The 15,145-nt window shown below is 34.3% G+C and overlaps 1 protein-coding gene across 4 annotated transcripts in view; it reads left to right on the forward strand.

The window, feature by feature from the left end:
• The window catches only part of LOC128985944 (gastrula zinc finger protein XlCGF48.2-like), a 49,183-nt gene extending 37,930 nt beyond the window's left edge, over nucleotides 1–11,253 (forward strand). For 3 of the 4 annotated variants that reach the window (XM_054405947.1, XM_054405949.1, XM_054405950.1), the window contains 8 exons: nucleotides 895–999; nucleotides 1,871–2,044; nucleotides 2,371–2,548; nucleotides 4,915–5,034; nucleotides 5,635–5,769; nucleotides 6,135–6,230; nucleotides 8,625–8,765; nucleotides 10,323–11,253. In XM_054405947.1, the coding sequence (XP_054261922.1) occupies nucleotides 895–999; nucleotides 1,871–2,044; nucleotides 2,371–2,548; nucleotides 4,915–5,034; nucleotides 5,635–5,769; nucleotides 6,135–6,230; nucleotides 8,625–8,765; nucleotides 10,323–10,438 (1,065 nt within the window). In that variant the 3' untranslated portion in view covers nucleotides 10,439–11,253. The remainder of the gene's footprint in view (nucleotides 1–894; nucleotides 1,000–1,870; nucleotides 2,045–2,370; nucleotides 2,549–4,914; nucleotides 5,035–5,634; nucleotides 5,770–6,134; nucleotides 6,231–8,624; nucleotides 8,766–10,322) is intronic. The other variant, XM_054405948.1, reaches the window with a different exon arrangement.
• Nucleotides 11,254–15,145: the final 3,892 nt, after the last annotated feature.

Genomic DNA, 15,145 nt, shown 5'->3' on the forward strand with positions numbered 1-15,145 from the left:
AATCAAATAGAACAATTAATATGATCAGGATTAAAAGTACCGTAAATATGTTTTCATCATCATATGAGTTTAAGTAATTTTCAAATTATATTATGACAAAATACACGTAAATTAATTAGTAAACTTTATTCCAGAACTAATTAAACACAAAAGATAAAATGTAAACAATAACAATAATCATCTGATTATTTAAGCATATGACAATGACAAAAGCCATTGTTCAATAAATAGTAAATACCATACCTACAAAAATGCAAAGCTATAATTTACAATTGGAAAAAGTACATGCTCACACAAGAATCATTAAGCGCTTTAAACATAATAAATAAGAAGTAATAATAAATAGCACATGCATAGCAAATAACAAATAAATACAGAACCAGAACAACAATTGGCAATTACTGAGGAAAATGGTTCACCTCTTCTCTGAGACAAGACGAGGTGAACTTTGCCGAATACAGCAGGAGAGACCATGGCAAAAATTCTCAAGAAGCTTTCAACATCCGTTAAGTCGGAATTAGGGTAGTTAAGAGACTGGATCCACTGGTTGGAGTTTTGCAACTGACATTTCTTGAGGTCGTATACAGACACTGATTCATTCATTTATGATAAATGACCGAATTATAATTCAGTGTGTTAAGGTTCTTACGATTTTAAACAAAATGGTACTATTCCCATTGCCCTAAAAATTACGGTCCCCATAAAATATCATTTAGTTACTCCTTCCGCTTATTCGTGATAAATGTTGTTGACAGGCTAATGGGAGAAAGTATGTGTAATAACCTTTTTTATAAAACTGGCTACACATTATGCATGGGAATGTAATGTATAGTTCCATAAAATCTCTAAGGTTTTATGTTTGTTTTCTTACCCCTATTGATCTGATTGTATCAGGAGTGTCCAATCTGTTTGAAGAAGCTCAAAAGTGAAAAAGGCCTCTCCCACCACCAGAAAAGCATGCACACTGAACCTTCGCACACTTGCAGATTTTGTGATAAGGTAAAGCCACTTCTATTTCAACCAATGTATACAACTAAGTCTTATTTTTTTCTTTAAATTCTACCTGCTTCCGTTTTGCCTTGTGGTACTGTACTTAGAGAACAAGATTAAATTATTCCGATTGAAACCAAATATTTCTTTATCTGGGCTTAATATTAGAAATGTATTATTGGTATCGAAGATAATTAATTAAAGTATTCAATCTAGTCTATGCTGGAAATATAATTTTTCCAATAGGCCAAAATATTAAGAACTTGATGACGAAATTGATTTCTACTTCAGTCAATATTTTCAAGTTAGCAAGTCAATGGCATGTTGCCTGACTCTGTATAAGTTAATCATTAATCAGCAATGACCTACACAATACCAGTATCAACATGATTATTTCCAGTTAGCAAGGCGCTTGCCGGTCCCCTGTCATTGAATTGTCTACCGTGCAATATCTCTGCATTTTGTAACGCTGGAAATAATGTTATACCAAAACACAGATTTTTCATGGTCTGTAGGTGTTTTGTGTGTGTTTAAGTTGTTAATACATCGCTGACCTTGTTTTAATTATTTTTAGATGCTGCAACTTATTGCTTAAAATTTGAAATTCCATTGTCAAATTTTGTTGATAGAATCTTGAATATGTATTCAAACTTTTCTCAACCACTGTCGGGTATCACTACTCTTGACAATCGATTCTCAATACTGATACTAATGTCCAAGAATCGGTGGTCGAGAATCAACACATCCCTAGTTCTGACAACAAAAAAAACAGCTGACCTTAGTCAGTAACAAAACTACACAAGGCATCACGGTGTCTTTCACTCATTTTTGTGGTTGTAGCAAAAGTAGATCTATAGCTAACATGGTATATTTGTTCCAGAAATTCCGCCAGAGATCCAATTTTACAAAACATTTAAAACTTCACATGGGTAATTTTAGCTGTGATCTCTGCTCGGTCAACTTATTGTCAAAAAAAACACTTAATTCACATTATCTACAGATCCATGGAAAGTCAGTGTTCCAGTGTGAAGATTGCCAAGAAGTTTTTACACAGGTAAGTTGATTTAGCTTGCTTTATAAAGATATATAAATAAACATCAGTCCACTTGTAGTTCGGTTAGCTCAAACATCTCTTGCTGTCACAATGAAATTATAGGTATAGTGCAATCTTTGCAAAGGCTTTCTGAAACCACGAGAATAAAAACTCAGCTCAATTTTGTGACTTTGCCTACGATTACTCTTAGTTGGTTGGTTATGCTTGGCTCAAAAATTGGGTCCCTTGCACACATCTACTTAGAAGTTATGTTTATTTAGAATGTATGAAAAAGTACAATAAATGGCTATGAACACTGTTTTCCTTGTGTTTTTTGTTTGTTTTAGAAATTGCAACTTTGCAAACATAGAAGCAGGCATTTGAGATACCAGTGTGCTTATTGCAAAGTACAATGCCGTTACAGGAGCTCTCTGAAGAGACATCTCGCTGCTTTTCACAAGGACAAGTCTAAGGAATGGGACAATACTCAATTCCTAACTAATGTGCAACAGGTAAAAGTTTCAAGTAAGTGTTAAAAACAGATCTCTATTTAATCATTTAATTTAGACATAAATGCCCTTAGTCTGTATTTTAGACTTTTGGAAGGGACAGTGTAGAATATGGTAAGATGACCTAAGTTGTTAAATTCATTATATGGTAGGCCTAATCATTACAATAAGATCAGATGTTTTTATATTTTACTAGTAAGATATCTTAAGTTAGTCAAGAGAAATTTCAAGCCAAGGTTAAAAAAATTGTGGATTCAACTTCATTGTTACATGGTTATCAAACCTGCATCTTTCAAGGTAGCTATGGGCTTAAGTTGAATTGACTACTTATTTTAATAGTACTCGTTTCTAAGTAGGGCAAGTTTGGCTATTAATTAAACAAATAACTGATTGAAGATAAATTAATCAATTTATCCCTTAACCGCGCACATGTGGGTATGACATACCCCCACGCATAACACTAGCTTCCTAAAACAGCATATGCTATCTTCTGGCCGCAGGGTTGTTAGTCTTGACCAAGTCATTGACCTGTTATCACCCCCCTGGGTCTGGCATACCCCCACTTACGTGCTTGTGTTACCAGTACAGTGTTCATTGGGGGGTCTAGTGTACCCCCGCGTGCGTAGTAGTGTCTCAGATCTATTATCATAATAAGTACTAATAACTTTATCAGTATAATTTTGATAGTATTGAAAGTTTGCCAAAAAACTTATTAGGCCTATTTGGAAACCAATTAGATATAAATGTCCAACCATAGAGTCCACTGACGTAGCCTCCCAGTGCAAAGACAAGTCTGCCTTGATAACCGTCTGCCTTGGACAAAAAGACGCCAAGACCAAATTTAAGTGTGAAACCTTAAAAAACCAATCTTCTGGGAGAAAATTTAAAGTATTTGTGAAGTGTGTTTAAAAGTACGTCCAAACCAACCATTGGACAAGGATGTTTGAAAAAAAAACATACATTATCAAAGAATGTTTTTAATTTTTTGAATTGTTGTACAGTATTTTCTACAAACCGGGTAATGTTTTAATTCATGAAATATTGATTGATTTGATGGTTTAATACAAATATTATACTTTTGTAAAATTAAAAATAACATTTCTTTGCAATAAAAACTTTTTAACTGCAATTTTCCCCTCTTTAACACCATTAGTACATTTCATCATGAAAGGGTTCGAACTATTATTTTCAAATCAACTAAAGGATATGGTATTATCTTAGACTTAAACAACAATATGATAAATTGAATATATATATTACGTCCAAAGTTTAAAGAAATTAATAAAAAAATGCTTTTTTATACCCATTTTTATTTGGGTGTCCGCTAGATCCCCGCGCACACTCCAGCGTAAAAAAAACAAGCGTGTGCTTAAGGATTCAATGTCAAATTGAAGCTAAATGAACGAAGGTGTTTTCATACCTTAATACATTTGTTTATGAGCTCCATTAGCTGCTCTGCAGATATCAAAGCGGTTCTCAATTTCTTTCCAAGTGTTGAGTACCATCTCTGGAGTCACATATGGCAATCACTTCTAAAGTTGTACACGTAGGTGTGACAAATCACAAATTTTCTCAGCGTAAAAAATGTTCTTTACACAACCCTACAAAAAAGTACAAAGAGATCAAATCAATACTCCTGGGAGAACAGGCAATAGGCGCTACTCTTCAACATCCTCATTTGAGGAAACAAAAATTGTTCTAGCATATCTAGATAAATTATGTCACTGAATGTTTTGTTGTTTTTTTTAGTGAAAAAGAAATGCCCATCACTTGGTAATACATTAACCCTCACCATACGTTCACTTTTGGCAAATTGGGCACATGTTCCTGTACAATGTTAGTTTTTGCTGAACTCCATATTCGACAATTGTGAAGATTAACAAAACCACCTGCGTGGAATATGGCTTTGTCTGAGAACAGCACTCTTTTAATAAAATTCCGATTGTTACGAATCTCATAACTGGCAAAGTCTGTACCCTTAGGACAATCGGCGGATTTAATGTGATGTCTTAACTGAATTTTGTTGGCACGAAGTAATCTTTTACAAATAACATGAAGGAGTGTTGATTTAGGTAAGACTTCGTCAGAACTCGGGATATAAATTTTTTCAGGCTTCTGATGCAGAATTATTGGATTTCTTTGACTTTGCCATCACTTGTTTTTGGCCGGCCAGGTGAATGTCCTTTCAAAATATTTCCTGTGTCATAAAACTGTTAAAACCAGCGACAAATCACAATTTTATTTAAAGATAAATCAATGCAAGTTCTTTAATTTCACTACTTTAATTTTTTGTGGCATTGGAGAAGCCAAAGATGTATATTGCTCTCTACTTTCATCCTTAATTTGTCAATAAATGTGTAACAATATTTCTCATCTTTTTAGTAAACAAACACGCTGAGGGAAGGGAAGAAGGTGGTTCTGTGCCTACAGTCCACAATGCTTCCGCCAGTAACATACTGCAAACTGCTGCAGACGATTTGATGGAGGAAGACAACGTCGATGGTCAGTAGCTGTGGTTTACTTAGTATCGGAGAAAACTGAACAGGTTTTTGGTTTTTGTACTTTTGTCAATAGATCACTTATGATCTTTCATCATTTTAAACTAACAATACTCGTGTGTTATTCATTTATAACGAGTTCTTGTTTAATATTTAGGTTATCATTTTATATACTTTTTGTGGTATTCTGGTCAGTGGTGATTCACAATGTTAAATATTGTTGTAAGTTTTAAGACAAGCAACAAGAAGTAACACTTATCTCAAGTCCAGTAATTATTTTTTTAAGCTGTAAAAATCACTAAGTAGTCTGGATAACGGGTTTTCCGGTTAAACCGACGTCCCCGAAAACTTGTTATGTAACCCAAATATTTGACCTAAATTAAGGAGAGCATTGTGTTTAGACACGTAATCACTGGTCTCAAATATTTCCTACGAGAACAGTCGTTTCAGTACAGCCCACTTCCTACCGATCTAGTCCGGTTAAACCGATGTGCTGATAAAAATTGTCCGGTTAAAGAGATGTAATTTCCGCCGAGTGTAGTCCGGTTAAACCGTTCCGGTTAAGAGGGAGTCTACTGTATGTTTATTTTTCTTTGTACTTTAGATCCCGATGAAGCCATGGAGAATGTGCAAATGCCAGATATTTCTCAGCTGACTACTACAAACCTGGTCACAACTATGGCAGATGGTAACACTCAGAATGTCTCGTTCGACATAAATGTTCTACAAGGAACTGACGGTGAGTGAGAGATAGTGGTGTAATTTTGTGTTCTCGAGTGTAAAATACGGGAACATGCACCTGTTCAATAAAATCTGTGTAAAATATGTTTTATAAGTTCAGTGAACACCTTTTTCTCTACCAATACAATTTTTTTGTAGCGATAAAATGAAATAAAAAAGCTGCTGATGATTAGTTGAGTATGACGGCTAAACAGTGGCTTGGTTATCAAGAAAATTCTTCTAATCCGTCATGTTTGGGACCTTTGGCTTCTGTGTAATATAGCTTTATAAAGGCAACTTCTACAATCCATACCTTCTTGTCGTAATTGTAGCTGTAAATGTATACCTGTACAGTTTTCCTCACTTGTTACATTTCTGTTACAGACATACAACAGTTAGTCAGCTTAGATGGAGAAGTTCTCTCGATGCCTGTTGCTTTTGTTCAAGATATTCCCTCTCCCTCTGGCCTCACAACGCTAGGTCTGTGTTTACCATTAATGATGGCAACAGTTATGATAATCTATACCAAAGTCAAAAGGAATCATCTGGTTGTCAGCAACAATTTTAAATTTAAATAATTTTATTAAAATATTTATTTTACGTAAATGAGATTTTATTTAATAGTGAAGGTCTCATACAAATACAGTGGCATGTGAAATTAGTTTATAACATTAAATAAAGTATCGTGTAGTCAACGTTCTTGACAGATAATCTTATATTGAGTAAAATGGCTGATTACAAAGAAAGTGGTTTATTTTAATATTAAAATCCCTATCGGGTAATCTTTTGGGTATATCTTAATGCTGATGAGTGGTTAGCAAGACTTTGTATCCACCTCTTTTGTTTCAGGTCAGATTTTGTCTCACTTTAAATTAAGCTTCCTAATAGTCCAAGAATTTTAGAAATAATAAAGCCATTCGACCTAACAAATTCGGACTAAGTGGAAACTTTGCACAGTCAGGCCCGCAGAGAGAAATCTCGGGCCCCTGGGCAATCGTTGCCGCGGGCCCACTCCACTCCCCCATCCCCCAAACGCAACGGCGCCGGGGTTTCAAGCTGAATAGGCTTAGGCCTACTTGAGGATGGCTGTTCGTTTTCAACTTGAAATGAAGAGATTTGATTGTCATCTTTATCATTCTTACAACAGATTTCTGTACTTCTTGATGCACTTTCCAATGATACGTCTTCATTACTAGAATCTTCTTTTTTTAAACCAACTTCAAATAACGTCCTCAATGCAATCCCTTTTTACTAGCCTCAAGTCGCTTTTCTCGTTCTTTTCTTTTAAGGGCCCCCGATTTATGTTTATAAGGGTCCATAGTTGTAGTTACAAAACTCTCAGAAACGCACAGTTTTTCAATTAATAAACTAGGCCTATACACAGAACGATCGTCATTTCACAACAAAACAAGCTTAGAAAAACCAACGCCGGCAACGCCACTTCTCACACGGTAAACAGCAGAACAGAACATTAACCTCACTCACTGCACAATCAAAACAACGAACTGACACTAAAACAGTGTTTCCACTTCGCTTCGACAGTTCCTCCCTCGCCGAAGCCCGAAATTTCCCTTTTTTCCCTCAGGCTAGTCAGGCTGAAACTGAAATTGCCCGTGGCCGGTATACAATCCTACGAATCGTAGCGAGCGTCACCCGCATAGAATTTAAATAAACACCGTGTTTGTTTAAATTCTATGGTCACCCGTCGTGCGTCGCGGTCGGTAATAATATCACATTAGACATTAGTGCCAGTGCCCCACAGCTTACGCAATAAGCCTTAAACTTAAAACTTTTGTAACAATTATCATCAATAAATCTTCATCATAAATCATCAATAAGACGTTAAAAATGTTTTATTTTAAATACAACATGGATTGTGAAATTATTGAAAAAGTACGTTCAGCAATATTCTCTATTATATTATTACGTTATAACTACTTATACTACATACTACATTTTAGACCAGGCCCGGCCCGGGCCCCTGGGCAATGCCCCCGCTGGCCCCCCCCTCTCGGCGGGACTGTGCACAGTTGTTTAGTAAGCCTAAATAAATAAAATTTCAAAAGTCCCCATAAATCCCTGCTGTGCTTCAGCCGCCATCTTGGAAAATGGCGGCCAATTTTCACTTTTTTGACAATATTTCACAAACTATTGATATTAGAGAATTTTTGTAAATAGAAAGGTTAAAGAACATCTAAAAATACATCTTTTTTATATTACAATGTTTGCTCTATCTCTAATGGTTATTGAGATAAATAATAAAAGTTATTATTAAATAAAAAAATCCCATGTTATTCTTATGGAGGAAAATAAACTAAGTTTCCACTTAGTCCGAATTTGTTAGGTCGATTTTCCTAATATTCTTCCACTATAAGCTACTTCCAGCTTTTACTAATCTTATCTCTTTTTATATTTGTTAATAATATTTTCTTGTTAGGCGTGTTCATATTTGTCTTATTTTGTAACTATTCTGAGGACACAGATTAGTAAGGTGTTAACTCAAAGCCTAAAAAAGAATTTGACTCAGTTCAAAATAATAATTTGAGATTATTATTTTCAAATTTGACTATTACAAGTCCTCTCTTTGTCTACACTTGACAAGTTCCCTCAGGGGAGAAAATGTTGTGCATTTTTGTGTCTTCTGTATATTGTATGGCATACCAGAACCTTTTTGAGCTAAGCTAGCTTATACCCCTTTACTGTGCAAATTGCCATCTTGGCCTAGAGAAATTCTATTTCTAGTTATTCTAGTAACAAAATCTTTTTAGTTACAGTTGTGTTAGAGTTACAAACTGGCTGGGCTCTCCAGCTATAATTGACTTGCCAGTTGTAATTTAAATTGGCATAATTTTAGTATTGTATGAATGTTTTCAGATGATCAGTGCCCAGTTGTGATGAACTTCCCGGTTGTTTTGCCTGACGGATGTTTGCTGTTAAACAATGACTTGGTGACCAAACAGCCATCAGAAGATGACTCGACTTTGATTAACATCAGTGACATTCAAACGATAAGTGGTACGTGACCTGTGATACAAAGTATTGTAAGTTACTGATGTCTTCTTGGCTGAGAGACGAGACTTCAGTTTGAAAGTTCAAATCTCGTCTTGTTGAGTTCAAGTATACGACTCCTGAAAAATTCACTGTCTTTGGTGGGAAATGCATATTTTAACAATTGTGAATGGCTTGGAGGATAGTTGGTGGATAGGGTAATGTGTAATATTTCTGGGTTGGACCCAAAGCAGGAATTTTCCTTGATCATTGTACTTTTAGTAAATGCAAAAGAAACAGATGATCTGAGTCAGTAAGAAAGTTATCTAAGTCATTTTTCCTACGACCGTTTTTTTAACTAGCCGTTTCAGTTCAGTTCTTTGAATTAAAAAAATTCACTTAACAGCATTGTTTTACTTGACAACATGAATAACGGACCAATGTGGTTCAAGGATTGGGAGAAAAGAAGTAAAATTGTAATGCTTCGAACTGCAACTAATCACCTGTTAACACCAATTTAATTGTTAATGAGTGGTGCAATTATTGGTCGGTACAATGAGTCGTTGCATCTCTGTCAGTGGCAATGAGAGGTTATAAACGGAAACATAACCTCTATTAAAAGTTATGAGTAGTGATTGTTATTGATTAAAAACGGGTCATAGGTACAGTAGTGTACGTAACTCGCGTAAATAGTCTAGGCTTGTGCTTTAAATTTCTACTCATGTCGTTAACACTATCTTTACGCGTTCGTTGTGTTAACTACTATTTTTTATATTCTTGACACATCTTTTACTCATATTTGGGTTTGAATACCCCAGTTGAATGATGAATAATAAGCCCAAGTATGAAGCTGTTGATTCGTATTTGGATATTGGTGAGAGTAAATAATATGATATTTTATGGGGAAAATCACAAAAGCTGCAAAAACTTTTGAATCGTAATTTTTACAGCAATGTTGGTTGTAACTTTTTGTTTATAATTATTACGACTAGTGATGTGTTGATCACAAAATTTATCAATTCCTAATATCGATACGGATACAATCATTTATAGATTAGTTCTACCAAATTTTCTTAATGAATTGGTAACACTACACAAACCCCTGTCTTTAAGTCCTTCATTAAAGTATCATGCGATCTTCACGGACCTGTCTGGTATCGTATCGGTATCAGAATCAACTTTTGAGGATAGATTTTCGATACCGATACCAATCTCCTAGTATCGGGGGTATCGAGAGTCGATATATCCCTAGTGTAATATGTTGGTTAAGTTTGTTTTCACCTTAGGACGGGTTCAGATTTCAGATTCAGAAAGTTTGTGTATTGCATTTTACCATTGTGATGGAAAAAGTCCATTATGAACCTTTAAATAACACTACTAGTAAAATTTAAATTATACTGCCAAAATTAAGTGATTACATAAAAATTCATTTAATTTTAAATCAGGTTATAACCTTAAAACCTCTATAAAAATGAGAAAGCTACTCTGATCTGAAGGAGGCTTTATAGAAGAAAATATTGTCTTACATAAATAATTTTATTCATAGAAGATATTAAAATTTGTTTTTTTTTTATTTGTTTCCAGGATCTACAAGTGCTTTTATTTTGACTGACGAACCAGTCAGTGAATCAGACCAGCTGTTGTCAGATAACGTTCTGTACTACGTCATTGATCCAGCCGCCACTGAATCAATGGAGTAAATATTTATTGTGTGTTTACACTATTTATTTAGTTTTATTTAGACTTGTAGATTGATCATGTGTTATGTAGATCATTATTTGACATTACTTTATCTTTAACTTTCCACTGTATAATTTTTGCTTATCAAAGATAATGTTAATTCAGTAATTATTATTTAGAGATCATGGATTTTTTATTTGTATTGATTTACTCCACCCAGATAAGCTGCAGTCAGTATTTTGGCCTCATAAAATTCAAGTTGAAATTAAATGTGGTTCCTTACACCATTTAAGACTGATAGTGGTTTAGATGCAATTTCCAATTGTTAATCTTGGTTATTTGTATTTTTTATATGTCCTGTTTCATTTTTACCTTCATAAGGTATTTAACACGATTATATTTTATATTGTATCCGTGTGAAGATCATCAGGTTTTTTTATGTTCAGTGTTAAGAACCTGTTAGCTACAAACTAAAATCTTACCATCCATTTCCAGGAACAAAATTGTAAAAGGTTTAATAATTATAAAGGAATCATTCAGTTAATAGAGTTCATTTGGATATAAAATTCCTTAAAGCCAAATTGTAAATAAGCCGTTTAGGTATTGTACATTTTCTACATTTTGGGAAAACATAAACTTAGATGCAAAATCAAGCAGTGATTTATATTTTACAAATTTGTAAGTTGTTTAATCCGGCTAATCGTAGTGATGACATTTTATTTTAGTTAACATACATTTGATGTGTTCATAATATAAATAATGATCTGTTTTGTTTTTATATAATAAAAAAAAGGCAAAGTATTGATTTCCTCTGTTTAATGTATATTATATTGTATATCTAAATCAACGATTTGTATACTATTTGTACTATTTGTATATTATTTTGTACTATCTTTACCTAATTTAAAAGACTGTTACCGGTAATATTAATAAAAAATTGTTAACGTTGCATATTTATCCTATGTATCTACCATCCCAGTCAAAGTGACAGCTTTATATATTTTTTAATGGTTTTAGTTTAGAGTGAGCTATTACCACAAGCTGTTATACCTTCGCTTTGCGATGGAGTACAAGGAAAAGAATAATGCTATTTTTTGTATCCGCTGTATAAAATAGTTCACATATATTATTTACTTTAGAAACAAAACACTTATTTCACCACTTAGTGTATTCAAATTATTATCTTTTAATTTAGACAATTGTTTCAAATTCTATATGCAGCCAAGCACAGCACATAAGTGGAACAAACATTTAAACAATTACAGAGATATGATAACAGAACACAGATATAATAACAAGAACAAATGAATGGTACTTAACGACAAAATATAATTCTCAATCAAATATTAAGGTTTATGTTAATGTTCTGAAAATAAGTATTAAAAACCAAAAGAGGCAATAGAAGTTGGTCTGTATGTAAATACATATTATTGTTTTAAATAACCTAAAATATTAAAATGTCTGAATTAATCAATATGAGAAAGTATTAAAGTCTATATCTGTATTCCAAAACTATCTGTGCTCTCAACAAATATCTAGTTAAAAGTAAGAAAGGAGAACGGCCTTACCTTGGCCAGCTGGCGCTGTTTCTAAAGGGAGAGAGTGTGTCTTTTTCAAAAACTATACCACCAATGGTATTTCACAGTTTGGCTACAAAGAGAGGGTAAGGCTGTGATCAGCAATTTGTTGTATATTGGACCTACTGAATGCAAGAAGCAGCACAAAACTGTTCCGCTCAATAAAGAACTACCAAAAACGCTTTTCAGTAAATATGTCTGTATTTTTATTTAGTTAATGGCCTTAATCGATTATCACAAAATTTGACTGTTTCGCTTTAATAATGTAAATTTGGTGATAGAAGCTATCTATTTTCAACATTTACCGAACAATTATATCAACATCTTCTGTACATTCTTACTATTAAATTTCATGAAAGTTAACAAAAGAAACGCTAAGTTTCAATGCAACTGTTGAACTTACCACCCAATGTTCAACTGCTATTTATTGCCTATTTTGTCTACAGCTATCTGGTATCATTGCCTGAACATTATCGCTTAGCTTATCTTTTCCTTGAATTTAATAAGTATATATTCTTCTTAAAATCTTTCAAGTTCCACAAAGGGTGCAGCAGCTGTGAAGTGGGGAGATGGACCCATTTGGTTTTGTTGTCATTGGCCACACATACCTTTTCAGTCGCTATCATATTTAGGACTAGGACTAAACGACATCGAGATTATGCTGTTTGTGCATATTAAAAACCTACAAGTCTGATTTTTACACAAACAACTTTTGCAGGGTTTTAATCCCATCCAACAACATTTTTCCAAGTGCAAACAAAACATTGAGTGTTCTCCTTGTCCTGATTTTGTTTGTTTTAATAATGCTTCTACTTTCTTCCAGCTTTCCAATCCACAATTGTATTGTGTTTGTGGTTTGCAGAATAAAAACTGGTGGAGGGACCAATGGTAACTAAAAAGGTAATTTCCTTCAGGGCTTCGGCCCCCTAGAATTTGATATTTTTTAGGATGCCTAAAAATATTCCCTGATGCTAATCTAAGTAGTTTTTATTCCACTATTAGTTAATTATAAAATTAATCTTATAATTTGAGGTTAAGGGTGTAGCATAGAGCACAAGGGCCTAGATTTTTTAGGATTTTTTGAGAGGATAGCAGGCTTACCTAAATCAGAAAGAGTCCAAACTGGCACAGGAATACAAATCCCATTCAGGTAAGCCTGCTATCCTCTCAAAAAATCCTAATCTTATAATTTGTTAATTATAAAATTAAACTGCCATAACCTAACCAAACTTGCTGATAATGAAAAAATCAAATGAAGGTTTACTAATCGAAAAACTAGTTCTGTTCATAAAATAAAATGATAGTGTGTAAACATTAACTTCATTGGTGTCAGAATTGTGGTGTTTTAAAAACTCTTTCTTTTTGTGAATAGCTACAGCAGTTATTATAGCATCTCATTCTTATTTGCGTTTAAAATGTATTACTTAGTGAAGATGGTTTATTTAAAGTCTTCTCAGCTTTTATGTGTAGATAAGATATTGCTCAGATCCATGATTGAAAGCCTAAAGAACATTTATAGGGGGTTTACCCAACACCTTTTGATTATATACCTGAAATTTTACTACAAATCAGATGTTTATGACAGCGATGCTAATGAAAAGTATTGGAGAACAAGGAGGAATAAATGGTGAGAATGTAGTCAATAATCAAAACCTAACCAATCAGCCATTAAAGATAAATAAGTTGGACACATCAAAATTAAAATACACGAAGGCTAAAACCACAGTAAAACTTGGTAACGAGCAACAAAGTTCAGAAGGTACGAGTTTAACAATTGAAGAATCACTGAAAGCTCTCATGTTTCTTAATGAAAAGGTTTTCTCATTGGATGAATCATTAAAATCATTAACTTCCCAAGTACAACAGATTCAACGTGATTGTGCAATTGATATAAAGGAACCAATTTCACCAGAGAGTACAACATTTCAATTCCCCCTTTCTAAGTTGTTTGAATCGTGGAGACTCGGTATACCTGGGCTTAAATATGTCGGAGAAAAAGGTCAACACAAAGTGCACAGTTGGTTGTGGATATTTTTGCACGTGTTTGCGTTCTGCATCAGTTTGATCTACATAAGAGGTGCGTTCAACACTTGGCAGTCATCCCCAGTGGGACCCTGAATGAAGAGTTTGACTTCTCTGCTGGTGTTGAGAGATGTTTACACTGTAACGGGACTAAATGTTCCCAGAAAAGTGAGTGCAATGACGAGGACATGGTAATGTTGGCTTTTGACGATATGATTTGTCCCGCACACTTCTTGTTCAATTTGTCAGCTTCAACTCGCTTATTGTAGCTCGAGATGTCAAGAGATTGGTTCCTGGCAATCAGTTTTATTCTTCGATAAAAAAAATTCTTCCTTCTTGTGAATCTGGTCTCGTAAACCACTTTCCAAGCGGCAATGAGCAACTTGACGGCTGTTTGGACTCTGAATTTCAACAGTTCTTTTAAAACAGCCGTAAACACATGGGTTTTATGTATAATGGACTTCGCTATGAGGACATTTTTGAGGAAAATGTTATTTTCCCTCTATCCACAGAAAACATACTACTATAACCAATAACCCAGAATGCCAACCGCATGGTAAAAAGCTTTAAGTGTTTTGAGAGAGCTTAGCCTGTCAATTTGTAGGCAGCGCCACCAGCGTTGCTATGCTGAGTGCATGGCAACGCTGGTGGCGCTGCCTACGGATTGACAGGCAAAGCTCTCTCAAAACAATTAATTGTTTTTACCATGCGGTTGGCATTCTGGGTTATAGTAGTATGTTTTCTGTGCTCTATCCCAAGAGACAGATGTGAATAAAAAGCTTTACCAGAATTCCAAATGGACGACTGATAATATGCTGGAATTTGATGGTAAAGAAGACACAATTCCTATATATGGCGTCGAACATCAGTATTTTGCTGTAAAATAGCGGAATAACAAATATTTAGATCTCTGTAATGTATTTCCAGGCGACATCGGCTTAATCACAGTTCACAGCCCTAGTGAAGTGCCCATGATACATAACTCTATCGAGTATTCTTTACGAGAGTGCAAATACGTCCGATTACAACTTGTACCAAAACTTATCACCACCAAGGAAGATCTAGCCGAATACCAGCCCTCTCAGAGAGGATGTTTATTTTCTTATGAAAACAATTTGACGATGTTCA

The sequence above is a fragment of the Macrosteles quadrilineatus genome, unplaced genomic scaffold, assembly GCF_028750875.1.
Source record: "Macrosteles quadrilineatus isolate MER2022 unplaced genomic scaffold, UCM_ALF_1.0 Scaffold_2__2_contigs__length_208266976, whole genome shotgun sequence".
Lineage (NCBI taxonomy): Eukaryota > Metazoa > Arthropoda > Insecta > Hemiptera > Cicadellidae > Macrosteles > Macrosteles quadrilineatus.